This window comes from Bos indicus x Bos taurus, chromosome 9, assembly GCF_003369695.1.
Source record: "Bos indicus x Bos taurus breed Angus x Brahman F1 hybrid chromosome 9, Bos_hybrid_MaternalHap_v2.0, whole genome shotgun sequence".
In the NCBI taxonomy this organism is placed as follows: Eukaryota; Metazoa; Chordata; class Mammalia; order Artiodactyla; family Bovidae; genus Bos; species Bos indicus x Bos taurus.
In genome coordinates this window covers 62716451-62736168 of record NC_040084.1, presented here as the reverse complement: position 1 = coordinate 62736168, position 19718 = coordinate 62716451, and the positions used below count along the sequence as shown (strand labels likewise).

General features: G+C 37.2%; 1 protein-coding gene across 2 annotated transcripts in view; it reads left to right on the top strand.

Annotated features, from left to right (window-relative positions):
- Window positions 1–19718, top strand: part of ZNF292 (zinc finger protein 292) — a 95671-nt gene that overhangs the window by 55739 nt on the left and 20214 nt on the right. For both annotated transcript variants that reach the window (XM_027551445.1, XM_027551446.1), the window contains one exon: window positions 17989–18191. In XM_027551445.1, the coding sequence (XP_027407246.1) occupies window positions 17989–18191 (203 nt within the window). The remainder of the gene's footprint in view (window positions 1–17988; window positions 18192–19718) is intronic.

Here is a 19718-nt window from a genome sequence, read left to right as displayed (position 1 = left end):
ATACTTGATAACTTATTTGACAGATGGAGAAGCAAAAGTAGGGTAGTGAAATGATTTTTCTCAAAATAGATAAGAAATTAATGCTAGTAACTCTAAAGTCTTGTGCCTCTAAGATTAGTACTCTTTCTTAAACAGTTTTTTTTTCTCAGACTTATTTTATCCTGCTTTGTTATTATTATATGGGCTTAGGCAATAAAGATCCCAGTTAAACTGACAGGTATCCTACTAGATAGATGGCTAAACCACTAATATGTATAACACTTAATGTTCAGAGTTCAAAAACTGTATGTGCTGTGAAGAAGAGCACATATTATTATCTTTGGTATTTTCTTGAGATTATTTAGGAAAGTGCTCAGATTTCCCAAGGTATTTAACTAGAGAAATAAATAAGCTTCTTCCATTGTCGCTTTTCGTGTTGGTTGATGGCAAAGCTTAGGCATTTTGCTATGTGATAGCAATTTCTGATTTAGAAAGGAGTAAACTCATCATTTGTTAACTCTTCTGGTACTTTGATATTTACCAAAAGACTTCTCAGCTAATCTCCAAACTTCTCATCAAGCTGATTGTTCCTACCTGACTCCTCTCTTAATATTTACCCAGCTTTCTGGATAGTTTTAGCAGTGTTATCTGTTTCTTGGCTTTCACTGCAAGTTTATTTGTATTACTGCCCTTTGTGTATTTCCCCAGATTAGTTACATTAGAGGTCTCTTAGACCTTAGAGAAATAGATCCTCATTATTTAAAATAATAAGAACAACATTTAAAGGTTGAGAGTCTTAGGGGCTTTTTGCCTTTGGTGTATTATTTTTTATCCCCAGTATATTACCACCACTGTGTTTTTATTTCTATAATTAAATTCTACTTTTTACTCTTCTCAGCTTTAGAAATATTGGATAGAATATATTAATAATAATACCAAATTACATTGTATAGTTATTGCAGTTTGAAATGTGCTTTTAATCTTCACAATGATCCTATGGAAAAATGGGATCTTTTTTTGTCCCTGTTTCACAGGTGAGAAAATACAGGCTCAGAAAGATTAGTTGTCTTTTCTGTATCACACTGCCAGTGATGTGAAGTAGAGCTGGGAATCGAAGTGAGGTCCCCAGCTCTGTCCTTTTTATATTATGCCATGTTGCACCCAGCCTAATAAAATAAAATCACACCTAGCTTAAATAAAGATTTAACTCCTTTTTTCTGTTGTCAGCTTCTGAAGAGCATCTTTGCCAAACTCTCACATTATGCTGATGCAGAAAAATAGAACCTTTACCTTAGCAGAGATTTAAAATTTACCTTAAAAGAATATGTGCTCAGTATGTGCTCAGTGTCCTTTTTTGTTTCAATGTGCCTAACATTGTTTCTGTTAACAAATGTCTTTGCCCATCTCTGTGCCACTTTATTTCATGATCCTCACCTGGCATAGCTACTGGAATAATTTGGGCTATAAAGCAAAAGGAGTTTCTACAGTAACAGATAGACTGTAGGTAGCCAGATTTTAACATGACTCGTGAAGTAACCAGAGGGATGTTATATGACTGAGAGACTGTGCAGCTATAATCTTTATTTGGCCCTGTTATTTAGCCTACTTCTTTGACGGGAGTTACTCTGTGGGTAATCACATAGACTTGAACTATATGTTGAAGTAATTAACATTTTACACATATACACTAATTTATTTACATTTTCAAATTGGGCAATTGTACAGCATGTGGAACTTTCAGCTTTTTATATGATATATCCAAACCCTTGGTTTAACCTATACTGGCCTATGGCAAGTTTGATAAGAGCTAGAGCTCTGCCAGCAATAGGTACACTGTAATAGGCTATGTTCATTAGTTTGTTGATAGCAAAGCATTTGAAGTTTTGATGTAGTATTTGAACAGTGGATGATTGACTTAATTCTGATTTATTTTAAATAACTAATTTTTATTGACTAATTTTAGAACTAAAATTTAGTTTTATTGACTAAATTTAGAACCACAAAGCCAGGTGGCTCAGTGGTGAAGAATCCACCTGCAGTGCAGGAGATCTGGGTTTGATTTCTGGTTCGGGAAGATGCCCTAAAAGGGAATGGCAACCCACTCCAGTATTCTTGCCTGGAGAATCCCAGGGACAGAGGAGCCTGGCAGTCTGTAGTTCGTGGGATCGCAAAGCATTGGTCGTGACAACACACATGCAAAGCCCAGCTAAAACCAACAAATGTTCTTTGATTTAGGGATTGAGGGTGTATGGGACTCAATTAAAAATGCTGGTTTCCCTTTAAGGTTTTAGCATCTTAGAATAATGTAACTCTGATATTTAAACAGTGTAATTAAGTTGATGGCCTTTGAATATCACAGGAACTTTAGGCTTACATGTTACTTGTGCCTTCCTTTAGTTATCATCTAAGAATTGGAAAGGCGCTGAATAATCATTTATCTTTTACTCAATTTTAACTCCCTTCTAAGACATTACTCACTGGTAAAATGAATGGGCCTTTGCTTGAATACTCATAGAGAATGGTAACTATGTAATTCACTCCATTTATAGCTGCTATTAGATAATCTTTATTGTGTAAATTGTGAAAAACTATGTACTTAAGAGTTGCTGTCTTGGATCTTGTGCTACCCATAACATGCATACCTAACAAAGTACAAATCCCTCTAAAGGGACTAAAAGCTATCCTGGTGTGTCCTGATTTTAAGACTACAATCATGATTTCTGACTTCAGTGCATTTTGTTTCTTGTTCATGTGTAATTCTCGAAACTTAACATGAACCCCGAATATGATCTGGCTGGCATTTTTATACATAGTATTTTGGCATACAAAGTATTCCTTTTTTTCTTTTTTTAAATTTCACTGTGTTAAATCCATTCTGCCTCTGCAGCTTGTCCATATTATGTTACATCTTGGTTTTGTTAGTTCAAGGGTTTTGTCTTTCCAAGTTTAAGCAGATATTATTAGCATACAGTATGTTGGCATCCAGGTTCTTGATAATGACCATTAAAAAGGTCATACTCAAACACCTAGCCCCTGGAATACTTATAGACATTTTCTTGTTTCCTTTTAGTCTTTTAGGCAGTGCCCTTTTGATTATGGTTGTTTCATCACATATGCCTGTTTCCTTGTGTCTGGTCCATGGCTTTCCTTTTTGTCTATAGTGACACTATGATGAAAGACCACAAGAGGTATTTGGCTAGAGTTTTATTAAGTAAGATTATTTACTATTGAGGTTAGTCTGACATTAATGTTTTAAAAAATATTTTTGTTTATTTATTTGACTGCGTCTGGTCTTAGTTGTAGTGCACAGAATGTTCATTGCATCATGTGAGATCTTTTACTGCTGCTCATGGGCTCTAGTTGTGGCACAAGGGCTCCAGAGCATGTGGGCTCAGTAGTTGTGGTACAGGGGCTTAGTTGCTCCATGGCATGTGATATCTTAGTTCCCCAAAAGAAGACTGAACCCATGTCCTCTGCATTGCAAGGTGGATTCTCAAACACTGGGCCACCAGGGAAGTCCCTGACCTAATCATATTTTAAATGAACTATTTTATAATAGTTTTCTAAATACTCCACACCAGTTTTCCCAACTGTTGGTATGTATATATTTATTAATTATATATGTTAATATAGTATATCATTAGTATGATCTGTTTGTCACAATTAATAAACCAGTATCAATACTTTGCTATTAACTAAAGTCTATACCTTATTCAGATTTCCCTGGTTTTTACCTGTTGTCTTCCTTCTGTTCTAGGATTCCATCTAGGATATCGCATTACATTTAGTCATCATGTCTGCTTAGGTTCCTCTTGGCTATGATAGTATTTTCAGACTTTGCTTGTTTTTGATGATCTTGGCAGTTTTGAAGAGTATTATAGGATTTCCCTCAGTTTGGATCTGTCTGATGTTGCTCACGTGATTAGTACTTGGCTTATGGGTTTAGGGGAGGAAGATCACTGAGGTACAGTGCCATGGTCATCATACGAAAGGTACCTGTAATCAACATGACTTCCTCACTGTTGGTATTAACCTTGGTCACCTGGCTGAATGTGTTTTTCACATTCAGTGAAATTACTGTGAAATTACTCTTTTTCCACCTTTCCATGCTGTACTCTTTGGAAAGAAGTTACCTTATGCAGCCCACACTTAGGAGTTGGAGAGTTAAGCTCTACCTCCTTGAGGAGGCAGTATCTACACAGATTGTTTGGAGTTCTCCACAGCAATTTGTCTTTTCTTTTTTAAAGATTACTGATGTTTTGGCTGTGGTAGGTCTTCGTTATATGTGCTGCCGAAGCAAGCACTGTGGCAGGTCTTAATTACTGCCCTCGGGCTTTCTCTTAGTTACAGTGAGTGGGGGCTACTGTTTGTGTGTGAGCTTCTCATTCCTGTGGCTTCTCTTGTTGCAGACACTGGTTCTAGGCTTGCCAGCTTCAGTAGTTGCAGTGCCTGGGCTCAGTAGTTGTGGCACCTGGACTTAATCGTGGGATCTTCCCAGACCAGGAATCGAACTGGAATTGGTTGCATTGCAAGGCAAATTCTTAACCACTGTACCACCAAGGAAACCCGAAATCTGTCTTTTCTTCCTTATCTATTTGTTTAATTAATATGGACTCAACTGATATTTACTTTATGCTTTAGTGATAATACAACACTATTTTGTTGATCAAATTGTTCAGCTTTGGCCACTGGGAACTCTTCAAGTTAACTTCTCTGTCCCTTTGACATAGCCCCATGGTTGTGGGTTATGTTTTTGTTTGAGTACTTCCTTGTTTTTTGTTTCTACAAGATGCTCTATGTTTATTCTGTGTATTTCTTGCCCCAATCCTATAATCAGCTGTTTCTCCAAGGAACCTTAGTTCCTTTCAGTGGAGAATAGTGTTAGGAACCAAGCCCTGGTAACTGGTTGTGCTCGTTGCTACTGAGGTGTCATTGCCTCCAGGAACTCTCAGCAGACAGAGTAAAAAAATATATGTAGGTATAATTAATCTGTGTGTGCACACATATTTATAAATGTTTGTATATGTAACCAGTTGTATCTATATTACACTAAATGTGAGAGTTTATACAGATGTCTCCAACTCTAATCTATAGCACCTGGATCATTCTGACCTTCTCTTCTTATCTATAACCTCTCATTTCAAAAGAATGTCATATAATTGGAATTATACAATATGTAGCGTTTTCAGACTTCTTTTACCGTAGACCATCCTATATTGCTTAATCATCCATATATTACTACTTACTTACTCCTAGTGTATGTATAGTGATTTCAGAATTGATAACCTGTATCCCAGTGGAAAACAACTTTTATCAGTGTACACAGTGCCTTTTTCCATATTTGTACTGACTCCTCTTATCCCAAGTTAGGTGAGCAGCCCATTCTCCCATCTCTTTCAGTGAAGTTCTTTCATTACATTTATAAGACAGAATCTTTTGCCATATTCTACAGTCTCTCCTGGGCTTCGCAACCTCCGAAATCATATTTTCAAATTTGCCTACCATTGGAGTCCTTCTTCATGCCCTAAAGTTGTTTGGGTTTTGACCAATGCATATTATCATGTATCCTCCATTATAGTATCATACAGGATAGTTTCATTGCCCTAAAAAAGATTAACTGTGCTTCACCTGTTCAACCCTCTCCTGAACGATGACAATTACTTATCCACGTTTATAGACTTTTCAGTCTACCTTCATTCATTTAACAATATGCATGTAACATTTATCTATGTATTAGAGTGACTTAATAGCTCATTCAAAAAAAAGTTGCTGAATTATATTCCATTGTAAGAATCTACCACAGTTTGTTTATCCATTCACTTCTTAAAAGACATCTTGTTTTCTACCAGTTTTTGGCATTAATGAGTATAACTGCTATAAATATTTGCATACAAGTTTTTTGGATAAATTTTCAGATCAGTTGGGTAAATACCTAGGAGAAAGATTGCTTATATGGTAAGAGTATATTTTGCTTTGTGAGAAGCTGCCAACCTATACCATTCTGCATGCTGTTCTAGATTCTCACTGGTAGTTACTTTTATCTATTTGGGCAATTTTAGCCATTCTAATATATGTGTGTCATGATATCCCATTACTTTAATTTGTGTTTCTGCACAGACAGATGATACTGAACATCTTTTTACATGAATATTTGCCATCTGTATATCTTCTTGGGAGAAGGATCTGTTTATATCTTTTGCTTTTTTTTAAATTTTTTACTGGTGTATAGTTGATTTACAATGTTGTGTTAGTTTCTGCTGTACAGGAAAGTAAATCATTCATACATATACATATAGCCACCGTTTTTAGCTTCTGTTCCCATGTAGGTCATTACAGAGTATTGAGTAGAGTTCCCTGTGCTATACAGTAGGCTCTTTTTAACTTATCTATTTTATGTATAGTAAAGTATATATGTCTATCCCAATCTCCCACTTTATCTCCCCGTCTTTCCCCCTTGGTAACTGTAAGTTTGTCTTCTACATCTGTGACTATTCCAGTTTTGTGAATAGGTTTATTTGTACTCTATTTTTTTAGATTCCACATATAAGCGATATCATGATGTTTGTCTTTCTCTGACTTATTCAGTATGACAATCTCTAGGTCATTCACTGTTCCCTTTAGTTGTTATAGTTTGATATAGGTCCTTTAGCAGATAGGAGCTTGGCAAATATTTTCATTTACTCTGTGACTTGTTTTTCTTTACAGTGCCTTGCAGAGGGCAGAAGTTCTAAATTTTAATTAAGTCCAACTTATTTTTTTTTTTCTTTCATGGATTGTGCTTTTGTTGTTTTGTCTAAAAATAATCACCAAACCCAATATCATATAGATTTTTCTCCTCTTATCTCCTGGACCCTGGAGAAGGAAACGGCACCCCACTCCAGTGTTCCTGCCTGGAAAACCCCATGGACAGAGGAGCCTGGTAGGCTACAGTCCATAGAGTTGCGAAGAGTCAGACATGACTGAGCGACTTCACTTTACTTTATCTCCTGAATGTATCATATTAATAGTTTTGCGTTATATATTTTGGTCTGTGATACATTTTGAGATAATTTTTGTAGAAGTGCAACCTAATTTATGTTTGGTGAATCTTTCTTGGTTCTTGACAGTCACTTTTTTTTCCTGAACACTCACAAGTCATATTTCTAATGTATTAATTTTAAGAATCTTCAGTTCAGTCGCTCAGTCATGTCCGACTCTTTGCGACCCCATGAATCACAGCACACCAGGCCTCCCTGTCCATCACCAACTCCCAGAGTTCACTCAAACTCACGTCCATCGAGTCGGTGATGCCATCCAGCCATCTCATCCTCTGTCGTCCCCTTTTCCTCCTGCCCTCAATCCCTCCCAGCATCAGAGTCTTTTCCAATGAGTCAACTCTTTGCATGAGGTGGCCAAAGTACTGGAGTTTCCACTTTTAGCATCATTCCTTCAAAAGAAATCCCAGGGCTGATCTCCTTCAGAATGGGCTGGTTGGATCTCCTTGCAGTCCAAGGGACTCTCAAGAGTCTTCTCCAACACCACAGTTCAAAAGCATCAATTCTTCAGCGCTCAGCTTTCTTCACCGTCTCTCACATCCATACATGACCAGAGGAAAAACCATAGCCTTGACTAGACGAACCTTTGTTGGCAAAGTAATGTCTCTGCTTTTCAATATGCTATCTAGGTTGGTCATAACTTTTCTTCCAAGGAGTAAGCGTCTTTTAATTTCATGTCTGCAGTCACCATCTGCAGTGATTTTGGAGCCCCCAAAAATAAAGTCTGACACTGTTTCCACTGTTTCCCCATCTATTTCCCATGATGTGATGGGACCAGATGCCATGATCTTCGTTTTCTGAATGTTGAGCTTTAAGCCAACTTTTTCACTCTCCACTTTCACTTTTATCAAGAGCCTTTTTAGTTCCTCTTCACTTTCTGCCACAAGGGTGGTGTCATCTGCATATCTGAGGTTATTGATATTTCTCCCGGCAATCTTGATTGCAGCTTGTGCTTCTTCCAGCCCAGAGTTTCTCATGATGTACTCTGTATATAAGTTAATAAGCAGGGTGACAATATACAGCCTTGACGTAAGACTCTTAGCATTATATTTATTCCTCTAGTCTACAGTTTGCAAAATGTACCTCAGGTCCCATTTTGAAAATTATATTTTCCCACCTGTTTCCATTTGCTCCATTGTTCTATCTTTTTCAATCTAAAGGTTGTTATCAGACCCACCATTCTCTCTATCATCATAAATAATGAATAATCAAACCCAAGGAGCAGAGACCCTTCTCAAGAAGTTACCCACTTCCACCAATTTGATTATATTCATCTTATTTGGCATGCTTGTTGTTTAGTTGCTATGTTGTTTCTGACACTTTTTCGACCCCATGGACTATACCCTTCCAGGTGCCTCTGTCCGTGGGATTTCCCTGGCAAGAATACTAGAGTGAGTTGCCATTTACTTTTCTAGGAGATTACATCGCAAGCAGATTCTTTACCACTGAGCCACCAGGGCAGTCCAGTTGGTAAGCTAGGGGTCATCTTTTTAATAACAGTTTGCATGGTGTATGCATCCTTGGTCCTGAACCTGCTGTTTTTTCTTTTTTTGTATATGTCATTATTGTAAAATCTAAACTTTGAAAGAGCTCCCTACTAACAGTTACACTGAATTCCTTCAGCCCTTTCCCTTCTATTTTGGAATAATTTGCAGTTGCATAAATTGTGTTTTTATTCAGCTTGCCAGTTCTTTCTTGAATCCTAAGCCCTGGGGTTCATTTTTTGTTTTTTGAACTCCTTGGTTTTCAAAGGAAATTTCTAAAGCTTAAGATTTTCCATAGTACTTATAAGTCCTTCAGAGCTTTGTGAGAAAATAAGTCTTTATTTCAGTAATAAACTTTACATTTTAAAATAAACAGGAAAAACATGCTGCTTGGTTTACCAGATATTAGCATATCTACGATGTAATAATATTTTAAAGGAAGAGATGGGAGGAGAGAACAGATGAAATGAGGCCAGATCTGATTACATGCAGCTGAATTTGTTTTCAGATAGAAATCTCTAGTTCTTCTACTTGTTGAAACTTTTCCTGTATATTTTATGGGCCTATGTGTATCTTTACCTGTATTCTATGTATAGAATACCAAAATGGGTGATTCTGAAACCTACACTTAAATATGTTGAGTTTTTTTGAGTGTTAAAACATTTCTTATACAAAATCACTAAAAAGAACATCTTGTAGATTATACATTAAGTAAGCTTAAGAAATACAGTTCTCCTAACATTTCTATTTGGTTATCCTTTTTTTTTTTTAGTTAAAAAATTTTTTTTGCTTTCTCTCTCTTTGGCTCTTACTGACCTTGTCTTGTTATAAAAAACAAATAAATGGAATATTTTGAATTTTATTTTTAAAAATCACTGCTAAATTAGATTGCCCTCTTTAGGTTTTACTTAGATCATTGAGGATCAGTGACTCTGAATAGAATTAAGCTGATGGAATTTAACGGCAGCAAAACTGTAGAAGTGTTCACTTTCCCATTTCAGACTGATGTTTTATTTTGCATTTTGTTAACCTTAATTATATTCTACTGTTACATAACTAGATATATGGTGACCACCAAGATTTTATTTTTACTAGTAATGATTTAAAACATAAACTTACTGGCTTTTCTAAACATCCTAGAAAAAGTCATTGTTTCTGTTCTAATGAGTCTGATTTCATTATCATGTTACATGGATAAAGACGTGAGAATTTAATTAAATGTAATAGTAATAATTAAATCTTACTCCACAAGAAAATTTTATGGTTACATACTTACTTTTGTTGTTGTTGTTCAGTTGCTAAGTTGTGTCTGACTCTTTGCAGCCCCATGGACTGTAGCAGGCCAGGCTCCTCTGTCTTCCACTATCTCCCAGAGACTTACTAGATTCATCTATAACATGGAATTTTTAAAATTTATATAAATTCTATTTTATATCAATCATGTCAAAAATCAGTTACGATCATAAAGTTTCAGGCTTAATGACAAAGCAGGTGGTTTAAGCAATTCTGAAATCTTCAGTGAAAATGCTGTGTCTTGAAATTTAGCTTATTCTCCCAGGAAAGGGTGAGAGGTTGGGTGAAGGAAGTGTTAAGCTTTTATTAAATTTCTGAATTTGAATTTTTTGAACTAATGCTGAATTGATTTTTTCATTGCATTTTTTTCTTGTGGTAAAAACGCAGAATTTAATCATTTTTAAGTGTATAGTTGGAGAAGGCAATGGCACCCCACTCCAGTACTCTTGCCTGGAAAATCTCATGAACGGGGGAGCCTGGTGGGCTGCAGTCCATGGGGTCGTGAAGCGTCGGACACGACTGAGCGACTTCACTTTCACTTTTCACTTTCATGCATTGGAGAAGGAAATGGCAACCCACTCCAGTGTTCTTGCCTGGAGAATCCCAGGGACGGGGGAGCCTGGTGGGCTGTAGTCCATGGGGTCACGAAGAGTTGGACACGACTGAGCGACTTCACTTCAGTAAGTGTTTGGTAGTGTTTTGTATGTTCATACTGTTTTGAAACATATCTGCAGAACTTTTTTAATCTTACAAAAAGATTTTATCACTTGCAAGAGTGATTTTAAACAATAGCTCCCTCCTTTTCCCATACTCCACTCCCAGTCCCTGGTTAGTCAACATTCTGCTTTTTGTTTCTATGACTTTGACTACTTTACATATCTCATATAAGTGTAATCATACTACATATTTACCTTTTTTTGACTGGCTTATTTCATTTAACATAATGTCCTCCAAATACAACTGTTGTTAGCATGTGACAGAATTTCCTTCTGTTTTAAAGGTGAATAATACTACATTATATGTATGTGGCACATTTATTTATCAGTTCACCTGTTGATGGACATCTGGATTACTTCTACCTCCTGGCCCTTGTGAGTAGTGCTGCTGTGAACACAGGAGTGCAGATGTCTCCTTGAGACCCTCCTTGACTTCTTTTGTGGCATCCAAAAGTGGGATAGCTGCACCACATGGTAGTTCTGTTTCTGATTTTTTGAGGAACTTCTAGACTGTTTTCCTTAGAGGTTGTATCATTTTATAGTGCTATCAATAGGACACAAAGGTTACAGTTCCTCTACATCTTCAACCAACATTTATTTTCTCTTTTTGTTTTGTTGTTGTGTTTTTGAAAATAGCCATTCTGAGACAGGTGTGAAGTGATATCTCATTATTTTCATTTGGATTATTTGATTGTTGTTGTTGTTGAGTTATAGGAGTTCTTTATATATTCTGAACATTAACTCTTATCACATATGTAATTTGCAAATATTCTCTCCCATTGTGTAAGTTGCCTTTTTACTCTGTTGATTCTGTCCTTTGATGTAGGAAGTTAACTTTGATGTAGTCTTATTTTTTTGTTGTTGTTCTTGGCTAACCCTTGGTATCATATCTAATAAATCATTGCCAAGTCCAGTTCTTGAAGCTTTTCCCCATTGTTTTCTTCTAGAAATTTTATAGTTTTGGGTGTTATATTTAGGTCTTTAATTCATTTCAGATTGTTTTTTTATATGGTATAAGGGTTTAATTTTAATCTTTTGCATGTGGATATCCAGTTTACCCAGCACCATTTGTTGAAGAGACTATCATTTCCTCTTGAGTGGTCTTGCCACCTGGTTGAAGATTATCTGATCATTTAGTGATGGTTTATTTCTGAGCCTTTTCTATTCTGTTGCATTGCCTATATTCCTTTTATGCCACTTTTGATTGTTTTGTAGTCCATTTGAAGTGAGGAAGTGTGAGACCTCCACCTTTGTTCTTTTTCAAAATTGTTTTGGCTGTTTGGGATTCCTTGAGATTGCATATTAGTTTTAGGGTCAATTTTTCTATCTCTTCAAAATAGCCATTCCAGTTTTGTTGGGATTACATTGAATCCATAGCTTGCTTTAGGTTATTGGACATCTTAACCACATTAAGTCTTCAAATCCATGAACATGAGGTTCCCTTGCATTTCCCTGTGTCGTCTTTAATTTCTTTCAGTAATGTTTAATTTCTTTCAGAGCTTCCCTGGTGGCTCAGACAGTAAAGAATCTGCCTGCAGTGTGGAAGACCTGGGTTCAGTTCCTGGGTCGGTAAGATCCCTGGAGAAGGTAATGGCTACCCACTCCAGTATTCTTACCTGGAGAATTCCATGGACATAGGAGTCTGGTGAGCTGTAGTTCATAGGGTCGCAAAGAGTCGAACGTAACTGAGCAACATGAATTCAAATTCATTCAGATTAGCTGTTTGCTTCCCAGGTGGCACTGCTGCTGCTAAGTCACTTCAGTCATGTCCGACTCTGTGCGACCCCAGAGATGGCAGCCCACCAGGCTCCCCGTCCCTGGGATTCTCCAGGCAAGAACACTGGAGTGAGCTACCATTTCCTTCTCCAGGTGGCACTAGTGGTAAAGAACCCCCCTGCCAATGCAGGAGACGAAAGAGACTCGGGTTCAATACCTGGGTTGGGAAGATTCCCTGGAGGAGGGCGTGGCAACCCATTGCAGTATTCTTGCCTGGAGAAGGCAATGGACAGAGAAGCCTGACAGGCTACACTCCATGGAGTTGCAAAGAGTTGGAAACGCCTGAAGCGACTTGGCACACACCCAGTGTTTATAGGTTTCACTGTACAAGTATTGCACTCTCTTGGTCAGGTCTGCTAAGTACTTTATTCTTTTTGTTGCTATTATAAATGGAATTGTTTTCTGAATTACCTTTTCAGTTTGTTCATCGTTAGCGTATAGAAATGAGTCTTGTTTTTGTGTTCTGATTTTGATATCCTGCAACTTCACTAAATTTATTTAGTGCGTGTGTGTATGTAATCTTGAGGATTTTCTACCTATAAGATGATGCCATCTGCATTCAGATGATGATATTTCTTCCTTTTTATTTTAGATGCCTTTTACTTCTTGCCCAAATGCTGAATCGATTTTAAGAGAAAATAAATTTTTTTAATGGAATAGGTGATGCAGATTCATGAAGGTTATGATGGGAATTTTGGAATTTATCATTTGAACACAAAGGGAAACCACTTGGAGATTTTAACTGGGAAAGGAGAGTTGCGTATGTTCTTCAGAGGTGCAGGGAAAAAAAGCATCCTGAGTCCTAGTGGAGATGTGTTAGAAAGACTAGCAGAATGCAACAGAGTGGTCTGGGAGATTAACAGTTTGAGCTGAGAGAAGAGGGTGAATGGTAGCTGTGTAGGTGGAGAAAAATGAATGGGAGTATGGATGTGAGAGTTGGACTGTGAAGAAAGCTGAGCACCGAAGAATTGATGCTTTTGAACTGTGGTGTTGAGAAGACTCTTGAGAGTCCCTTGGACTGCAAGGACATCGAACCAGTCCATTCTAAAGGAGATCAGCGGAAGGAATGATGCTAAAGCTGAAACTCCAGTACTTTGGCCACCTCATGCGAAGAGTTGAGTCATTGGAAAAGATTCTGATGCTGGGAGGGATTGGGGGCAGGAGGAAAAGGGGACGACAGAGGATGAAATGGCTGGGAGACTCTATGGACTCGAGTTTGAGTGAACTCCGGGAGATGGTGATGGACAGGGAGGCCTGGCGTGCTGCGATTCATGGGGTCACAAAATGTCGAACATGACTGAGCGACTGAACTGAAGTATTTGGGAGTTGGAAGTGACAGGATCATATGGTGGATTGTAGGTTAGGATAAGGAGGAACAAGGCAGAAGAGGAAAGTTTTCATACCACCTTTTAGTTCTCTTTAGTTTTATAACACATATTGTGGCATACATATTTTTGTATGCAGAGTTTGAGATGATTGTGAAAGAGCTAGCTGGAGATGCTGCAAGGGGAATTATGTGCAAATCTGAATGTGGAGATAGACACTCAGTGAATAGATTTGACTCCACTTTGAGGGGAATCCAGGACCTAGTCCTGGGTACATGGTCAGTTAATATTTATATAAAGATTTATCACAAATATTCAACTTACATATTGTAATAGTTTAAAAATTAATTATCTTTCATGTTTTTCTTTTTACTATTATGTAAGTGGCATTTTATGGAAAGAAAGCCATTATTACTTTAATTGAACTGACAGTATCACTCATTTACATTGCCATTGTAGGTCATCCAGATCTCTTGATAGGGTTGAGTGTAGTAAAACCTGCTTTTTCCTCGCAAGGATGTAAATACACAGGACATAAATAAAAAGGCTACCCAAGTAAAATTCAATGTATTTTATGGTTTTCTGGGATAGGGGTGGGGAAAGCAGGGTCAGATCAGATCAGATCAGTCGCTCAATCGTGTCTTGACTCCTTGCGACTCCATGAATCGCAGCACGCCAGGCCTCCCTGTCCATCACCAACTCCCGGAGTTCACTCAGACTCACGTCCATCGAGTCAGTGATGCCATTCCGGCCATCTCATCCTCTGTCGTCCCCTTTTCCTCCTGCCCCCAATCCCTCCCAGCATCAGGGTCTTTTCCAGTGAATCAACTCTTAGCATGAGGTGGCCAAAGTACTGGAGTTTCAGCTTTAGCATCATTCCTTCCAAAGAAATCCCAGGGCTGATCTCCTTCAGAATGGACTGGTTGGATCTCCTTGCAGTCCAAGGGACTCTCAAGAGTCTTCTTCAACACCACAGTTCAAAAGCATCAATTCTTCGGCGCTCAGCCTTCTTCACAGTCCAACTCTCACATCCATATATGACCACAGGAAAAACCATAGCCTTGACTAGACGGACCTTTGTTGGCAATCTGCTTTTGAATATGCTATCTAAGTTGGTCATAACTTTCCTTCCAAGGAGTAAGCGTCTTTTAATTTCATGGCTGCAGTCACCATCTGTAGTGATTTTGGAGCCTAGAAAAATAAAGTCTGACACTGTTTCCACTGTTTCCCCATCTGCAGGGTAGGGAGTGAAATTTGATGTGACTAGCTACTTAAGAATAAAGATAAAGCTTTTTTCAAGAGTCTGATAATCTTTGATGTGCTGTTATAACTTTGTAAGGAAAACAGGTCCTGGAGTGGAGAGAAATCGAGAAACATATAGAAGAATGAGGGAAGGAAAGCAGGTAAAAGGAAAATGGAGAAGGAGAAGGGGAAACGTGGGGAGTGAGTTTCCCTCCCCTAAGGGGGAGGTTCTGAATAGAGGTTAAATGTAATCTACTTTTGATTCATTTGAACTGTGAGCTTCAGAATACATAATTACTTTCCTCTGAAAACAAATGCTACTTCACAGCTCTCTTACTTAAAGTGCTATTCTAACAAGTAGTAGGCACACTAGCTAAAGAATTTACTTTTTCTCATTGCATCACTATGTTAAGGTGGAAGTTTGCAAGACTGGGCTGCTTCTGGTCCCGGTTCTATTGTTAACTGGTTTTATGACCCTAGGAAGTCATTTGCCTTCTGTGAGCCTCAGTTTACTCATCTGCTAAATGATGGAGCTGGATAAAATGATCTATAAAGCTCCTTGTGCTCTAATAGTCTGTATTTCTTGGAAATCTGTTTTGCGCTAAGTGTGGCAATGGTTTCCCATTGTTTAAAAACACACACACAAGTATGTTTTTGAAATATATAGTAACATATTCTACTGTACTTGAGTTAGTACAGAAACTATTTTGTATAATTTGTCATTCTAACTACATGCTGCTCTTTGAGATTTTAGGGACTGTTTGAAATTCTATTAAGATTATCATTAGTTTCATTTAAAAGTTGCCACCTTTAAATAATTTCTTTGCTATGATCTTCAGAGTTCGCTGAGTATGAGTTTTTGTGGGAGTATGTGAAATAATTACCAGGCTTTTTACCACTAGTGTTTCCTGGAACCTCAGGCTGTTTCTTAAAGTCCATAACTTATAGCCAGAATAACTTTTTAAAAAAACTCTTATTTCCTTATGTTTTCATTGAAAATCTTTACAGATTTTGCTTTGGCTATTGAGTTAAACTATGAAAAGATATTTGCAGTGTAATTGTCCTAACAGAATCGTGTGATATTGAAAAGAAAAGTAATGCCCTATGTATGTCAGACATACCATCAGAGGTACCAGAGGGTTATACAGATAGTGTTATTTATCTGTGTTTAGTCTTTATACTTTTTTTTTTTTTTGGTGTAGTTTAATGTGTAAAGAATAGAGAGTAGCAGGAATAAGGTCTAGACTTCAAGAAAAGGATGAAATTTGGGATCTTGTATTATTAAATTACTTATATGCTCATGGTTTTAATACTGAGGAGCTTTGATCATACTATTTTATAGAAGAATATTTTCACAGTGGAGTACAGTTAGAGCTAAAGTTACTAAATGGTAGCAAAGGATATTTACTATCCTTTGCTACCATTTAGTAGCAGAGAAAGTAGAGAGGAAGAACATCTTTTATTTTCCATGTTCTAACCCACAAATTACTTCCTAGACATGTTTTCCAGTCCTTTCACAAGTTGAGAAATCTTGTGTTTTATTTATAGGGCATATAAAATTTTATCACTTGAAAGCCTTCCAAAGGTTGTCGGTTAGCCGTCACCAAGTAAATTTTTAAGCACCATTTTCATCCTGGTAAAGAAAACTTAGGGAAAAGTTTAAATTTGTGTTTGTTAAATTTTAAAATCTCCTTCACAAATTAGAAATAAAGTTAAATTCTTCCTTGTAGTTGATCAGACAAGCACTCAGAAATCCAAAGTTTGAACAGAATGAATATTTATTATACATTAGTGGGTCTTACGGAGAAGGCAGTGGCACCCCACTCCAGTACTCTTGCCTGGAAAATCCCATGGATGGAGGAGCCTGGTAGGCTACAGTCCATGGGGTCGCTAAGAGTCGGACACAACTAAGCGACTTCACTTTCACTTTTCACTTTCATGCATTGGAGAAGGAAATGGCAACCCACTCCAGTATTCTTGCCTGGAGAATCCCAGGGACAGAGGAGCCTGTTGGGCTGCCGTCTATGGGGTCGCACAGAATCGGACACAACTGACGCGACTTAGCAGCAGCAGCAGCAGCAGCAGTGGGTCTTAAGCAAGTGTTGAGGTTTATTGGTTGATACTTTTAAAACTTAGAGAACTTTCAGCAGACTACCCTCCAACCCCTTATTTATTTTTCCATGGATAATTTAAATTTGTCCTAAGACACCTATTAAGGCAAGATAGGGCTTCCCTGATGGCTCAGCGGTATAGAATCCACATGCAGTGCAGGAGCCGCAGAAGATGCGAGTTCCACCCCTGGGTCAGCAAGATCCCCTGGAGGAGGAAATGGCAACCTACTCCGGTATTTTTGCCTGAAAAATCTCATGGATAGAGTAGCCTGGCAGGTTACAATCCATGGGGTCACAGAGTCAGACATGACTGAGCATGCATGCTCAGACTTCACCTTTTAAAATGAAAAATACATCAACAGAATTGAACACAATATTAGTTGAATTTCATCCTCTAGAATATCCAAACATCCTTTTGTGGTTACCATATAAGAATCCTCCTGCCATCACAGGAAATGCCAATAGAGACAGGTTCAATCCCTGGGTCGGTAAGATGCCCTGGAGTAGGAAATGGCAACCCACTTCAGTATTGGCTGGAATAGTTTATGGTCGGGGGAAACTGGTGGGCTTTAGTCCATGAGATTGCAAAAAGTGAGGCACAACTGAGGGACTGTGCATATACACATGAATGTGTAATGCCCTCGCCCTGCAGATTTCTAGAAATGCTAACCCCTGATATTCAGGAATAAAAGCTGTGGGAGAAAGAATTTAGTATAATTTTAATAATACTGACTCGGAATCCAATGCAAAATTATTTTTATCATCAGGAATTCAACTCACCTCATTGTAAATAACTATAAATGGTACTTTAAGGGGCTAAAGTATTAATGCAACTCTAAAAAATTAACTACATAATCATCTTCTGCTTATAAGATCAAATATTTTGTGACAGTCTGAGAATAATAGAAAATTGCAACAACAAAAAAGTTTAGTTTCTCTGCTTTAAACAAATATTCCTTGTAAGTATTTGTATTGCAAATGAACTATTTACCAAATGTTAATAATCTATTATGTCTTGTTTTTTAAAGTGAATGAATTTTTAGCTTTTGAGGGTCCCATCTTGTTGGATATGAGAATTAAACATCTAATCAAAACAAATCAGTTAAGTCAAGCAACTGCTCTAGCAAAGCTGTGTTCTGACCATCCAGAGATTGGTACAAAAGGTAGTTTTAAGCAAACTTACCTTGTCTGTCTTTGTACATCGTCACCAAATGAAAAGTTAATCGAAGAGGTGAGTATGTTTTCTTTTGTTAGTAATTATTTTTTAAAGTAAAACTAATAATTTTTAATTACATTAGAATGTCTTTGACTTCCTTTTCTCTTAAATAGTGAAGAGCCATTGTTATCAGTGTTAAGTTTTTGATGTGCTCTTAGATAGTGATTGTAAGCAGCTTTCAGGATTATATGTAAACATTTCACCTGGCTTCTACTTTAAATAAATTGGCTCTTTTTTATCGGAAAGATGGTGGTAGCTTAATTTAGCTAGCATTTTTTATTAGTGTTCAGGCTTTAATTTCAGTTTTACCTGACTTCACAATACTTGCAGATTTTATTTTAACTAAGTAACTTAAAAAAATGTATGTCTTCCCCCTAAGTATACTCTCTCTCTGTCCCTCTGTATACATATCTATCTCTGTATCTGTCTATATTCATTTTTATTTGCATAGTTTAATTTAAATTTGCATGTTTAGTTTTTGTTTGTAAGACAAGTGATTGTGTTTTTTTCACTTCTAGTTGGCATAAAGTATAGTATTCATGTATTTGTGTATTTTATACTACAGATTTCTAAAAGTAGAATCGTAATCCAAATGGAATTTTGCATCTTAGAGGACTCAATTCCAAAATGAAGTTGAAGATAGGGTAGGAGAATTGAAAGTTGTTGATCAAAAAAGCAGAATATATATATAAAGACAATAGATAAAGAAAACTATAATACATTGGACAGTGATGTGTATATATGTCTTATTATCTCTAATATAAGTATCCTTTGATTCCAGAGCAGTAGCAAATGGAGAACAAAGGGATTGTGGGACAGATTTTAGGATATGCAAAGGGAGAAGCTGAAATAAAAGAGAGGACAATTAACAGAGGGTGCATGATCCCCTGAATAGATGGAGATTGTAATCAGAATCCAGAAGAAAGATAACCTCTAACAGAAAGCTAAATGGCCACATGAGGTTAAAGGTTGGAATTATAATGGTGATTGTGCGATTTTTCTTGAGAATAGAAAAGAGGAAGACGATAGCCTTGGACCAAGATGAGAAGCCTGTTGTGTATGTTTTGGATAATGAGGATCCTAGGAAGAGTGATGGCATGCAGTTTCTAGACCGGATGAAGTAGAGCCAAGGGCTCTGGCTTAGGAGATCATTAGTTTGGATATTAGCTATTTTTCTCTTTAGTGTTTCTCTTTTATCTCAGGTAATGGCTTTTTCATTGCTGTTTAGTAGGAGCTAAATAGAGGATTGAAATTTTCTTATTAGTCAAGAATAACTTTGTAGACAATTTATTGGCAAATATATAGTTTCTTGAGATACAGCCTTTGAAATGTGTGTGACATTTTTTAGTCCTTAAATAGTTGTTATGATATTGCATCCTGTGTATTTTTCAGCTTCATTTAAGTTTTTATTATCAGTTCAGTCCCAGCCCTTAATCAAGTCTGTCCATCTGCTCATCCTTCCTTCAGGAGATTTTTATTAAGTAAATGAAAGGTGTCATCTAAACACCGAGGGGGTTGTAAGTGAGTAAAGCATGGGTCCTT